A 12,529-nucleotide genomic window follows, 5' to 3' on the forward strand; every position below is an offset into this window, starting at 1 on the left:
GATCAAAGGGCTTTAATTTTTCTCCCTAAATGCTTCTCGACCTCTTGTCTGAACTCTTTGAACTTTTCAAAGGATTCAGACTTATGTCTCATTTGGTACATGTAAACATATCGTGAAAAATCATCGATAAAGGTGATGAAATACACGTATTGATTGCGTGTCCTAAAACTCAGGGGACCACATACATCACTATGTATAAGGTCAAGTGTCCCTGTACATCTTTCAGGCTTACGGTTAAATGGTCGTTTCGTCATCTTACCTTATAGGCAAGGCTCATAAGTGGGAAGATCCTCTACAGTTAGAAAATCTAAAGGACCATCATTTACCAGCCTTGTTATTTGGTCAACACCGATATGGCCAAGTCGGTAATGCCACAGGCACGTGGAATTAACTGTATCACAGACTTTTTTCTTGGGGATTTCAGCCGACATAGTTTTGGTTATGATAGTTTCTAGAGAAGGATGTAGAACATAGAGACCATTTTCTAGTTCCCCATATGCGATGAATCTGTTGTTTCTTTTAATAGTAATCATATTACTAAAGAAGATAGAATAACCATCCACACACAGTTTTGAGATAGAAATCAAATTTCTTCTTAAATTTTGTACATAAAGGCAATCTTTCAGTACAATTGTTCATTCTCTAAAAATTAACTCCATGGTTCCTATGGTCGTGGCTGCAACACTTGCAGAAGTCCCTAAGTAGAGTGTAACTTCTCCCTCACTCAGCCTTCTACTTACCTTGAACCCTTGCAGTGAGTTACACGTAGGAGTTGAAGCCCCAGAGTCAATACACCAGGACACAGTAGCTACTAATAAATTGGTTTCTATAACACAAGATTCGAAATTACCTTTCTTGGATTCCAGGTAGGCAGAACAGTTCCTTTTCCAGTGGCCGGTCTATTTGCAGAAGTGACGGGCATTTGATGCTTTGTCTTTCTTCTGCTTCTTACCCTTAGTGGCTTTTTTTCTGAGGCTTCATTGCCTTCCTCTTTCTCTTGTTTGTCTTGCTAGCTTAACAAGCATAGCTATAGGCTCATCCTTTTTAATCAATTCTTCCGCTTGTTGTAACATATTGTTGAGCTCTTGTACGCTAACATTCAGCTTATTCATGTTATAGTTCATGATGAACGGTTTAAAGGAAGGTGGCAAAGATTTAAAGATGGCATCTATCTGGGTCGCAAGATCCAGCCCAGATCCAAGAGCTTCATGCTCATTGATGTAGCCCATCATCCGAAGACAATGGTCATGAACTTGTTGCCCTTTGGAAATTTGAGCGATCATGAACTTCTTCTAGACCTTTTGGTGAGTATAACGATTTTGCTCCTCATACATTGTTCTTAAACTGTCCAATATGTCCTTGGCGAGCTCGATCTAATCGAACTGTCATTGTATCGGAATGTCTAATGAGTCAATGGCGTAACACCAAGCAAGGGAGTTTTTCTCCTCCCAGTCCTGATAGTCTCCCCTCTGGGCGTTAGAAGCCCTATCACCCAAACGCTCCGGGGCAGGATTTTTAGCCGCTTTGTCTAACTTTTCGGAAGTTAGGACGAGCATAAGGTTCTATACTAGTCGACATAGTTTGGGCCCTTCAACTTGTTGTTATCAAGAAGCTTTGCAAATTGTCCATTTGCCATTTTCTGATAAAAATGCAAGCATCAATCCACAACCTAATTTGATTCATGTTCATTACATAGATATGGCTTTTAATCTACGTTTCATTCCCATTTATTCATCTTTGAGATTTCCCTCCCATCTCAGTGACGGAGACTACGAGTCATCTCTGGAAATGTGGGAAATCACATAGGGTGCATGGAGCCAACTGTTTCAACTGCATAACCCCACCACCTTTCTGTGAAGGATCATATCCACTCATCGTATGAGCTTTCCCTTTGGCCTCTATCAAACAAGGTTCAGAGTCGTTTTCAGGTAAACCTTTCTGTCTACTGTGTATTTACCCATCATATTCATGAACGCCAAGGTACCATGAGAGAGTTCCCAATTTCGAGTGAAGCCCCTCCCACATCAGTTTATGACGCCCCTATCATCTTATGAAACACTCAAACAAGCCCAACGGCAAATAGACAACCCATTTTCTGGTGCGTTTCCTCATTACTGAAGGACTCATCCTCAGGCTAATGATGGGCCTTTATAGAGTTTATCATATGAATCTTCTTATCACATGCACTCATATTAGTTGGAGGGAATAGTAATTACGCCCTAGTTTGATCTAGGTCAAACCAAATTGGCTCCCACTGACTTTCATAAAGCTAGATTTCGATGGGCCCAAATCGGCTAGGGTTCCGTACGTATCATCTCCAGGAGGTGTGGGGCCCACCACTGAGGGAGGTCATCCAATGACCAAAAGGGACACCATGGCAATGATGTGCATTCAGCCATGATGTGTGCAAGAGCCACTGTTGAAACTGCATGGACCAAGTTCTTATGGTCCATACTCGAAGCCCATCACACATCCATACATCACATGCAAGGATAAATTGATTCAATCAATTAAATATCTGTAAAGCCCATTTGAAGCCCATTTTAATATTATCTAGGTATATGGGCTGAATTAGGGTTGGGGTGATCAGTTCGGCCCATATAGCTTTATCCGCGTAGTGGGCTTTTAGTAGTTTTAACAACTTAAAACTGGGCCTTTACAGGTTGGGCCGAATTAAACATTTAATTAATTATCAATCCTCAGGCCCATTAGTGGGAAAAATAGGGCTGACATTCAGTCAGATAGGGCTATTCGCACAATCCATCTTACAAAACAAAGGTTAGATCCCAATTTGCAGTTTCTCAAACTGCAAATCGCAGATAGCGATTTTTCCATCTACGAAATCTCCTTCCTGTGCCGCCAGCTTCAATCCAAAATAAAATAAATAGAAATCCTAATTTTTTGTTAATATTACATCAGACTGAATCCTATGTCTATAAAATAAAAAAAAAAATTATTTACAGACTAGAATGAATGAATAGAAACTGCAAATCGCAGGTTCACTGCGCCAATCAAGATTTCGATCTCCAGTTGTATGAATAGCCCATAAATCAAGAAAATAATAAAGAATAATTCTAAATAAATTCCAAATTTATAAAATTAATTTCAGGTCATTTGCCCATTAACTGGGAACAAAATTCCCAGAAAAACATTAAATTGCGCAAATCGGGTAGAACACCTTCTACGTATTTGCGTAGGTTTCAGATCTTGTTTGTTTGGTTCAAGACTTGAACCATGTATCTGTTACCACTGAAGGGATGAAAGATCCATCACATGGATGCCCAAATCTTGTGGAATAGGGTGGGCGATTTTTAAAAATTCTCTCCCTTCAACTGCGAATCGCATTCCCTATTTTAGAAAAACAAATTTTTCAAGAACCATAAACCAAACCAGATTCGAAACGAAACAGTAGGAGAGGGATATACCTGATATAGAGAAATAATAACTCTTAATGGAGGTGTTCACGCCGAAAGAGGATCACCGAAGACTACTCCCACTAAAAATGACATAGTGGATGGAGGAGCAAAATCAGCAGGGTCTGTCCCACGAACCAAAATTCTTCAGCAAGAATCCAATAGAGGCAATGAGAACAACTTCCTATCAGCCTTTCAGCAAAGACTGCTGTCAAGATCCAATCTTGACCACTCCTACAAGGTTGGAGAATGAACTAGCAATATGGCGGTGGCAGGAAGAGATCACAGGGAGAAGGCGCAGTCACACTGTCTATTCTTCTCTCTATAATTCGAGATCTGATATCTTTGAAATTTCTGGGATGATTTGGATGGTTCGCCCCCTCCTGCTTTTATAGGCTTAAAGAGACCATCTCCTGATCCTATCAAGAGTTTCCTAATTCAGATCATTATCTGAATTTGGACTCTCTTTAAGTGATAAGGATAAAACCCTTAACTTATTTGTAGATTAGATCAGCTTTCTCTTGATCTTATCAAGAGGTTTCTAGATCTGAATTCAGATCTGGTCTCTCTGAGTGGATAGGGTAGGACTCTATCCTATCTGTTAATTTGATCCCAAATCCGCCTCATCTATTTAATTAATCAAATTAGGCCAGTTCGAAATGGGTTTCAGGCCCAATAAGTCTATGTACTCAAAACCGCTTCCAAATTGCTGCCCAGTTGGGCTTCTTTGTATGGCATGGGACCCAAGCATTGATTTACACATCAGCTACATAGGTTCGGCCCAACATTTGTTACAAGGTCTGGCCGAATACACGGTTGTAGACAGTGCACCCCCTGAAATCCATCACATGGGCCTCTATTGGGCCCAACAATTACATTAAGTGGTCCATGGGCCAAGCCACCTTATAAAAACCCAGGGACTGTGGGCAGATGCAAGATTAGCCCATCAAATATTACCCTCAGTGGCCTTACCCTTAATCTCTCAGCCCATAATGATCAAACACTGCCTAACAAGAGATGACCTCTCCCTCGGCTGCAAGGAATAGTGTTGCACTCTCTGCTTATATGGATCCCGGGAATTAAAACCATTTGCAAACATTTTAGAAACCGTAATATATATACTTTTGATATCTCATATAAAATATATTTTGCAAAACAAATCTCAACGATTGAAATCGGCAGCCGGTAGTCTTGGTTTTCATCAGAGAGAGTACATCCCTGATCATTATCTTTATCCGACAAAGGGGCTAATCCTGTCACTATGATCACCCACTCAGATGAGTTCTCAGACTGTCCCAACATACCCAGGTTTTGACCCCTGCTAAGGATCTCACTGATTGGCATAAGAGTAGAGTACAACTAGAGAGATCATGTTAATCTCAAAATACAAGAGATGGCTATCTCTTAGTATCCTTATCCAAGTTAGATCTAGAACTGAATATGTGGTTATCTGCAATACTCTTTAATTTTGATAAGGAAGGTTATTGATTTCTCACACCTTGGCAGTGTGATAGCTTATGGACTTTGAGGTGCGAATTTCATCTCTCACTAAACCTTAAATTTCTAGATCATGGTGGTCTGTATCTCTTACATGGCTCTTAATATCCCTTATAAGATAAGAGGGAGAATTTAATCTAACGGTTATGATCAATGATTTAGTACCCAGCTACTTGGGCCTCCTTATACTATGTGAACAGAATTTCGATTAGCTGAAGGCCATGGCTGTTTTTTTGGTAAACAAAAGACGAAGTTTGTTGTGTGGAGTGTATGATAATATTCCACGCCAGTAATAAATTCATTGACCCCACTATCAAAGGTGCGGGTCCCATGTAACCCGTGTTCACCTAATCCTTCATCAAATAAAACACCGTTTTTACGCTTGTCATAGCATCAAGTACGAATGTCTCAACAAGGTATTTCATCAGCATCAAGCACCAATTATTTCTGGCTTCTTGTTTGTTGACTCACTTTTATTCCTTTCCTTTTGTCCCAAAACCCTGAAACATAAATGTGGGCATGCTTTGTCTACATTCTTCACTCATGTGTCTATCAAAATGCTAACCAAGAAAGAAAGGGAAAAAAAGAAATTTAGTGAGGGATACGAACTCTTTAAAATAATCACCACTCATTTGAAATCTCCCCCCTCCACAGAGAAAGAGAGATCACCACCACTAACATATACGCCTTATAATGATTGAAGGTAGGAAGATATCATAGCTCCCATACTAGATGAAGTTGGTTTAATTCCTTCACCAGAAATCTGTGCTTCAACGTGATCATCCCAAATCAGAAAGCCTGGGCACTGATGGTAGTCAATCCATCCGCTCAATTCCTGCTGTTGTTTCTCACTGAAATTCTGCCTCTGTATCCATTCGAAGTTGATCTCTCCATCAACATTCATACTACATTCTTGGACCTCCATGGGCACCATACTTTCTATACTCTCCGTCAATGGTGGCAAACAATTCGACTGCGTGCCACTTGTAAATGATGCAGCGGGTGGAGGAAGAAATGCTTCAACTCCATGAAGGTTCAGGTGCCAAGAATCAGAATTTAGGGCTATAGCTTCATGGAAAATATCAGCTCGGGCGTTGCCACTGCCGAGCCTATCGACTGTACCAGTGTCAAACATGAAAAAGGGGCAAGAAGAAGAAAACACTCTTTCTTCAATCGGTGCTTTTATTGTTGCCAAATCTTGATTGACTGTGTCTAGTTGATTCCATGTATAACCCGATTGGACAAACTTAACATTGGATGGAACCATTGCTGGGGTTGCTGAAGGCTTCCGTTTCTTCTTCTTAATCCACGAATTCCAGTAATTCTTTATTTCATTGTCCGTTCTCCCAGGCAAGTGGCTTGCTATGTGAGCCCACCTACAGAACCATCGTGCAGGTTACAAAAAGCAACATTTAATTACTGAAAAATGGTAGAATCAAGCCAAAGAAGTAATACAACTGCATTTTTTAGCATAGGTTGATCACTAATGCCATATTCGGTTTGAAAGAAAAAGTAGGCAAGCCTTTACAAACATTGTATAGGTTTCCCTACCTTTTTCCTTCAAACCAAACATAACTTAAGAATCTCATGCCCCAAACAAGTTGGTAGACAGCCATTAAAAAATGTGGACCAAAATTCTCTTGAAAAGTGGAAAAGAAAAGAGAGAAAACAGAAAGTGTATGGAGTTGCTTGAACCTGTTCCCCACAAGACCGTGAAGGCTGATGATCAGCTTCTCCTCCTCCGGTGTAAATCTTCCTCGTTTGATGTCGGGCCTCAGGTAATTGATCCATCTCAAGCGACAGCTTTTACCACATCTTTGAAGCCCTACGCAACACGAACCTGTTAGAGAGAGAGAGAGAGAGAGAGAGAGAGAGAAAGGAGGGAGGATACCTGCTTTCTCAGGAACTTCACTCCAGCATCCATAGCCATGGGCATTTATGTACTGAATGAGCTTTTCATCTTCTTCAGGAGACCAAAGCCCCCTCTTGACCTTCTGTTGGTTGCAGCATGAATGGTGACCCATAGCTTCTATTGCCCTGCTTTTCTCTTTCTCTGTTTGAATGGTACAGTATGCAGTGGCGGGGAAGAGCTGATTCTTCTCCTTTTAAAAGCAAAAGCAGTTCCAAGTTCGTAATAATGGGCCCAATCCATGAGGGACCAACGTCTAACCCTGAAACGACATGCCATCAACTTCTCTCCAGTCTCTACGTAGACTTGTATTACGTAACCAACTTCACGTACCCGAGCCATGTCGACGTCACTCTATAATGAGCCCCAATACCATCTCCGTCTTTCTCTCGACCTCTGTAGTCGGTAAGGGAGAGAGAAAGGCAGAGAGAGAGAGAGATTGATTGATTAATTAAAGATGGTGAAAATACGGTAGGTATTTAACAACGCCAACCATTGCATGGTGGAGAGAGAGCATCCACAGTCTGTCGGTAAACCTTTCTCGTCTTTCTTGCTCCGCAATCTGTTCATAAAACTTGGCCTAGTCAATAAAGATGCTCAACCTTAATTGGCGAGGCTAAAAGTAGGTCGAAGCGTGAGAATATCTGGTCTTGAAGGCCATCATTTTAGGCTTGTCCACATAAGATGCTAAGATGCAAAACGATGGTTCTCTAGTGCTAGTTTAGCATTTTCCTTCTCGATCTTATTGAAGGAAAACAATTAGAGGTTAGCAAAACGTTTGAGTCGGGTTAAGATCACAAGATTTGAAACCCAGATAGGATTCAATCTTATTCAGAATTTCAGACAACCGTTTATTGCTTAACTAGCAAACAAGGCAAGGCAAGAAAAACATAAGTTAATCAAATTGTCTATACATGTGATGGTTTGTCCTACCAACCTGGTAGCTTTTTGACACTCAAGATCTCCAAGGTGAGTTCCATTATAGATTGAATCCTGCCTCTTGTAGTGTAACATACGTGCCAAAAACAAAACTAATAAGTACCCTATAGTGGGTCCTCTACAGTTTAGTTGGGTCTATCAAAGCATGCGGCCATGGAGAAATTCAACCTGTGAAGTACACATATCAACTGCTACAATAATACAAAGCACCCAAAAGCGACTATTCTGGAAGAAACACACTTTCATTTTGCTTTAATTTGGATGAACGCCTTTTTTTTCTTTTGTTTTTACATATTATAAGATTAGATTCTTTTTTTCTTTTGAATTTTCTTTAGGAAATCTTCACTAAAATCCATCGCACAAAATTTTATTTATTGGTACAATTATGATAGATTATAACTTTCAAAACCCCACTGACTGAAATTATAGGTAGAAATTACATGCATTGATGCATTGATATCCAATGCTTTTGTTCACTCCTTTATGTTCATTAACTGATACAGTAATTAGGAAATAGGAGGTTGCACAAAGTTGGGTGTGGCATTGGTTAGCGTTGTCTAGAATGGAAAATTTTCACCGAAACCCACCTCTCAAATTTTTATTTGTTGATAAAATTACAATAAATTATAACTTTCAAAACTCCACTCATGACATTGTACCCTTCTATTGACATCAACTCAATAAAGATTTATTAGGTGGGGTAAATCAAGATCCTCCTTTTCTTCATTCATATATAGTTAGAAATTACATGCATTGATGCATTGGTATCCAGTGCTTTTTTCTTCACTCCATTCTGTTCATTATATGAAAAATAGAGTAATTAGGAAACAGAAATTAACTACAATAAATTTGGGTGTGGTACTAATTAGTGTTGTCTAGAATAGTTTTCCCAATGCTTTTAATACATACGCAGATATATAAATAGATTGATGTTGAAATTGCAAACGATCCCTTCTGTTGATTGGTGCAAATAATTCACCAGATTGATGTAAAGATGAAGAGTGACGTTTGCTTGGATGCATCGCAAGCTAACTTCAAAAATATTAATAAACTAACAAATCAATTATTATAAGTGGTTCTTGTTAAGACTGTTTGTAGAAGGAGAAATGATGATACTTACCTTTAGGGAGGAGCATTGAAGTGGAATTTGGACCTACAAGTGCTTGAGTTTTAATTATATTAACGATAAAAATGGAACATTTCCCTTTCCCTTTGAAGAATGGTTGGTTGAGTAATTTAGTCATAGATGGGTTATCTCTACCTTACACTCCTTCGTTGCCCTTGAATTATATTTGGCTATCCTCATCCTCTATATTCTGTTCTTTTTAGGTCCCGTTCGTTTTTTGGTAAGTTATTTATCCGGATAAATACAATTATCTAGATAAGTTTTTCATAGGAAATACTTATTCGGGTAAGTGTATTTATGCATGTTCTTTTATTTTCTAAGTAAATAAGGTAATTACTATTTTATCTATAAAAATCCATTATTAAAAGGGACATTTTTGTTCCATTCAAGTGTTAACAATTTTCCCCCTAGGTGGAAAATTATTTACCCACCTAAGAGATGGGTATCATTTACCCGGAAAATAAACTTTCCCTAGTCCCCACATAAATATGAAAAATGAACATGGGGTTCTTGGTCAATGGGAACCAAAATCCCATTGACCAATTTTCCCCCTCTCAAAATCCAAAGAAAGAACACCCCCTTATAGTATAGAAATGAGATAAACTTTGTTACTGCCAACTCTGCCCAAGTAATCCCCAATTCAAGTATGGCCGGTCAATGGACCCCCTTAGTAAGATTCAAATCTTTGTCACAAGACATGAATCCAAAGAGTCAAGACCATGGACATGTAGTGAGAAGGGATTTCCAATAAGCCAAAATTGTGCAAGTACACTAAGAGCATGGCATCCAGTGATACATTGAAAATATCTCTTCATGAATTGAAGTTATAAATACGGTAGTAGATATTCTGATGTACAGCTGGATGCTCATAAAGAATTTATACAATTTTTGCTTTCAGGAGCTCTAAGAATTATAGGTATGGCTGATATGCTCATACACCAAAACAATAAAATTAACTCAATTTCTGTATACAATGGCATTGATGAAGATATAAAGGAAGAAATTTAGTTCCTCTTCCACAAGCCTTCTGCACGGATTCACCTTTCCTCTCCTCATGGTAGTTATTTAGCCGATCCTGTTGGAAAAATGGAGTCACTGAAAATTTTGGAGGAGAAGCTCTGAGGCGCGTCTGAAAACACTGTCTTTAGAACGTTATTTTACCCCAATCAGTTTCACTGAGTTTGCTGTTGGGTTACAAGCGAATCTATTCCCAAGATATAACAGAACATTGTGCGAGAATCTGCAACTAGCAAAGTTGAAGAGTATCCAAAGAAACCTTCTGTGAGACTGTAGCAAACCGGACTGAGAGAGAGAGAGAAAGTGGATTTCGAAAAATGTGTGTTTGAGAAGTTTGTTTCATGCTCCTTAAATAGTTTATGAAGAGGTATGAAGAAAAAATAGGTGCTGGTTCAGAGAAGGCACCTTGAATAGTCACAATTTCAAACATTGTGACTGTTTAAAAGGTAGTTAATTAACTGTTAACTTTGAATTGTGCCTCTTGATCACACCCAATCGAATCATGACCATTGATCTCATCGTTGATGAGATCAACGGTCAGCATCGCACTAAAACCAAAAACCCCCGCATACGGGTGCACGCGAAGTGCAAGCAAAGTGTGCCTCTAAAGCATCTCATTGTGCCGCACACACGTGTGCGCGCGCATTGCGCGGTATCAAACCTCCATACTCTCCTCTACTATTTATAAGGAGTGTAAATCAGTTCCTATTAAAATACTAAAAACAAATTTTATAATCTTCCAATGTGGGACAAGTTCAAAACTGAATTTTGTAAGAAAAAAGCTAATTTTCCAAATAAGTGTGCAGGTGCAACTCCTCATGTAATTGACCAATCAAGCTCAAACCCATTGGATTTAATCTCTTATGAGATTAAAATCCAACAGATCCTTCTAATAAAAAACACAGATTAATGGCCTTAAGTCTCTTTTGTGGATCCTTTTAACATCCATCTCCATATTGAGTTTGAAATTTCTTAATGGGATGTTGGATTGTTTTGACATTCGAATGTCTTTACTCTACTTAGTACTTCCAATGGATGGTGAAAAATATTATAATCGGCGGTGGTATTGGTAAAGAAGAGAGTTAAGGCTAAACGGCCTTTCCATTGTAGTCTAGAGATTGTGGCTTGGTTCAAATAGAAGTTGACTTTAAATTCATCTGAAAAGGTAGTTGAATTTCATTGCAGGTTCAAGGTTAGGGCTGCAACTTGGGCCCGGCTGAACCAAGTTTGAAAAAGTCGGATTGGATTAGATTGGGTTAGAGTAAATCCTTAGTCAATCCAAATTCAATAACTGTGTCCTTTTACATATAATAATACCAAAATTGAATTTTCCCAGATAAGTCGAACCAACTAAACCAACCCAAAAATTTTCAATTGGGTTATCAAGCTTAAAGTTGGAGGTTGGGTTGGATTAAGATTGACCTTAACAAGACCTGATTTTCACCTTATTCAAGGACAATGGCCCACATGATTAAATGTGTGCTTGGGATGCTCCCTAATATATTGTATTTTTTATAAGATAAGATTGTTCCTAATTACTCTCCTTATTTATTACTTTAAATTTTAATCATGCATTTTTCTTAAGGCTGCATTTGCAAAGGATGCAAATATGTGTAAGTACAAATAGGTAGAGTGTAAAACAGTCCATATAAATTGTAAAATTGGGTTAGTTTTGCACTGACAAATTTATCTTTTTATCAAACAAACTTTTAACTGTAATGGTTATAAATATGAATTCTAATAAAGTATATACTTTTTTATCAAAAGTTCACTTAAATGTAAATTTATTTCTTTTTTATTGATATATTTTTATATCTTATTATCAATATAAATATGCATTAATCAGTCATTTGTCAATATATAAGGCAAAAGTAAATTAAAGTACAAATTTACCCTGAACCAGAATTTACAGTCAAAATTTACATCATTTTCAAACGCAGCCTTAGGAAAGATTGGTAATTTTAAGATCGTTTTGAGTTGTGAATTGTGATACACGGGTTTAAAATTTATGGGATTGACCATATAATATCTACTCTGCTCCACTTCCAGAATATTCAGACTACTCCAAATGACCAAGGCCAGATTGTTTAACCAGGTAGGGAGTAATAGGCTATTAGCTGTCTTGCAATCTGTTGGATTGTAATTGTACTCTGAAACCGTAAAAATTTAGATTGAATCAGATGGTCAGACCAGTTTTCTGTTACCTAGATGACGTCAGCAATCTTGGCTTCTGCTAATCAATTGTAATCTGCTAGCCTATTTTGAGTATAATTTGTGCTTTATTTTATTTCAACCATTTCCAGCTGTAGCTGTCACGTCTAGACTTTTTTGAAACTCTATTCTCTCAACTTTTGTTAAGTCAAGTAAGTCGGCAAAGTTAGGCTAATTAAATGACTGATGGAAAATGTAAAACATTATAAAAATATTTCATCATCTGCATCCATGATCCTCATACATCAAAAGGCAATAAATTTGCAATAATGGATCAGGCTGGTTCAACCTTTATTTAACTTTTTTTTTTAAATGAACACGCCACACTAAAAAAACATTTTTAGCGGCAGTTTTCAAATTGCCTATTTGAAGACTACACTAGAAATATTCATCTTTAAGGGCGGCTAAGTGATTTCT

The 12,529-nt window shown here is 38.2% G+C and overlaps 1 protein-coding gene across 1 annotated transcript; it reads right to left on the minus strand.

Moving 5' to 3' along the window:
• Positions 1–5,300: 5,300 nt before the first annotated feature.
• On the minus strand, positions 5,301–6,982 carry LOC148848789 (uncharacterized). Its single transcript, XM_088952562.1, has 3 exons — positions 6,802–6,982; positions 6,606–6,735; positions 5,301–6,286 (listed from the first exon to the last, which is right to left on the minus strand). The coding sequence occupies exons 1-3, from the start codon at positions 6,932–6,934 to the stop codon at positions 5,599–5,601; spliced, it is 951 nt and encodes a 316-aa protein (XP_088808688.1). The 5' UTR covers positions 6,935–6,982; the 3' UTR covers positions 5,301–5,598.
• Between the last annotated feature and the right edge of the window lie 5,547 nt (positions 6,983–12,529).

The sequence above is a fragment of the Nelumbo lutea genome, chromosome 6, assembly GCF_056320005.1.
Source record: "Nelumbo lutea isolate HS-2025 chromosome 6, American lotus-T2T, whole genome shotgun sequence".
NCBI classification, from domain to species: Eukaryota; Viridiplantae; Streptophyta; class Magnoliopsida; order Proteales; family Nelumbonaceae; genus Nelumbo; species Nelumbo lutea.

Bases quoted from the DNA above. Each gene is read 5' to 3' on its own strand.
- LOC148848789 (XM_088952562.1), bottom strand. From the start codon at position 6,934: ATGGGTCACCATTCATGCTGCAACCAACAGAAGGTCAAGAGGGGGCTT. The intron at 6,736-6,801 runs GTATCCTCCCTC...CGTGTTGCGTAG, and splicing joins TGAAGTTCCTGAGAAAGCAG to GGCTTCAAAGATGTGGTAAA. The intron at 6,287-6,605 runs GTTCAAGCAACT...ATGGTTCTGTAG, and splicing joins CACGGTCTTGTGGGGAACAG to GTGGGCTCACATAGCAAGCC.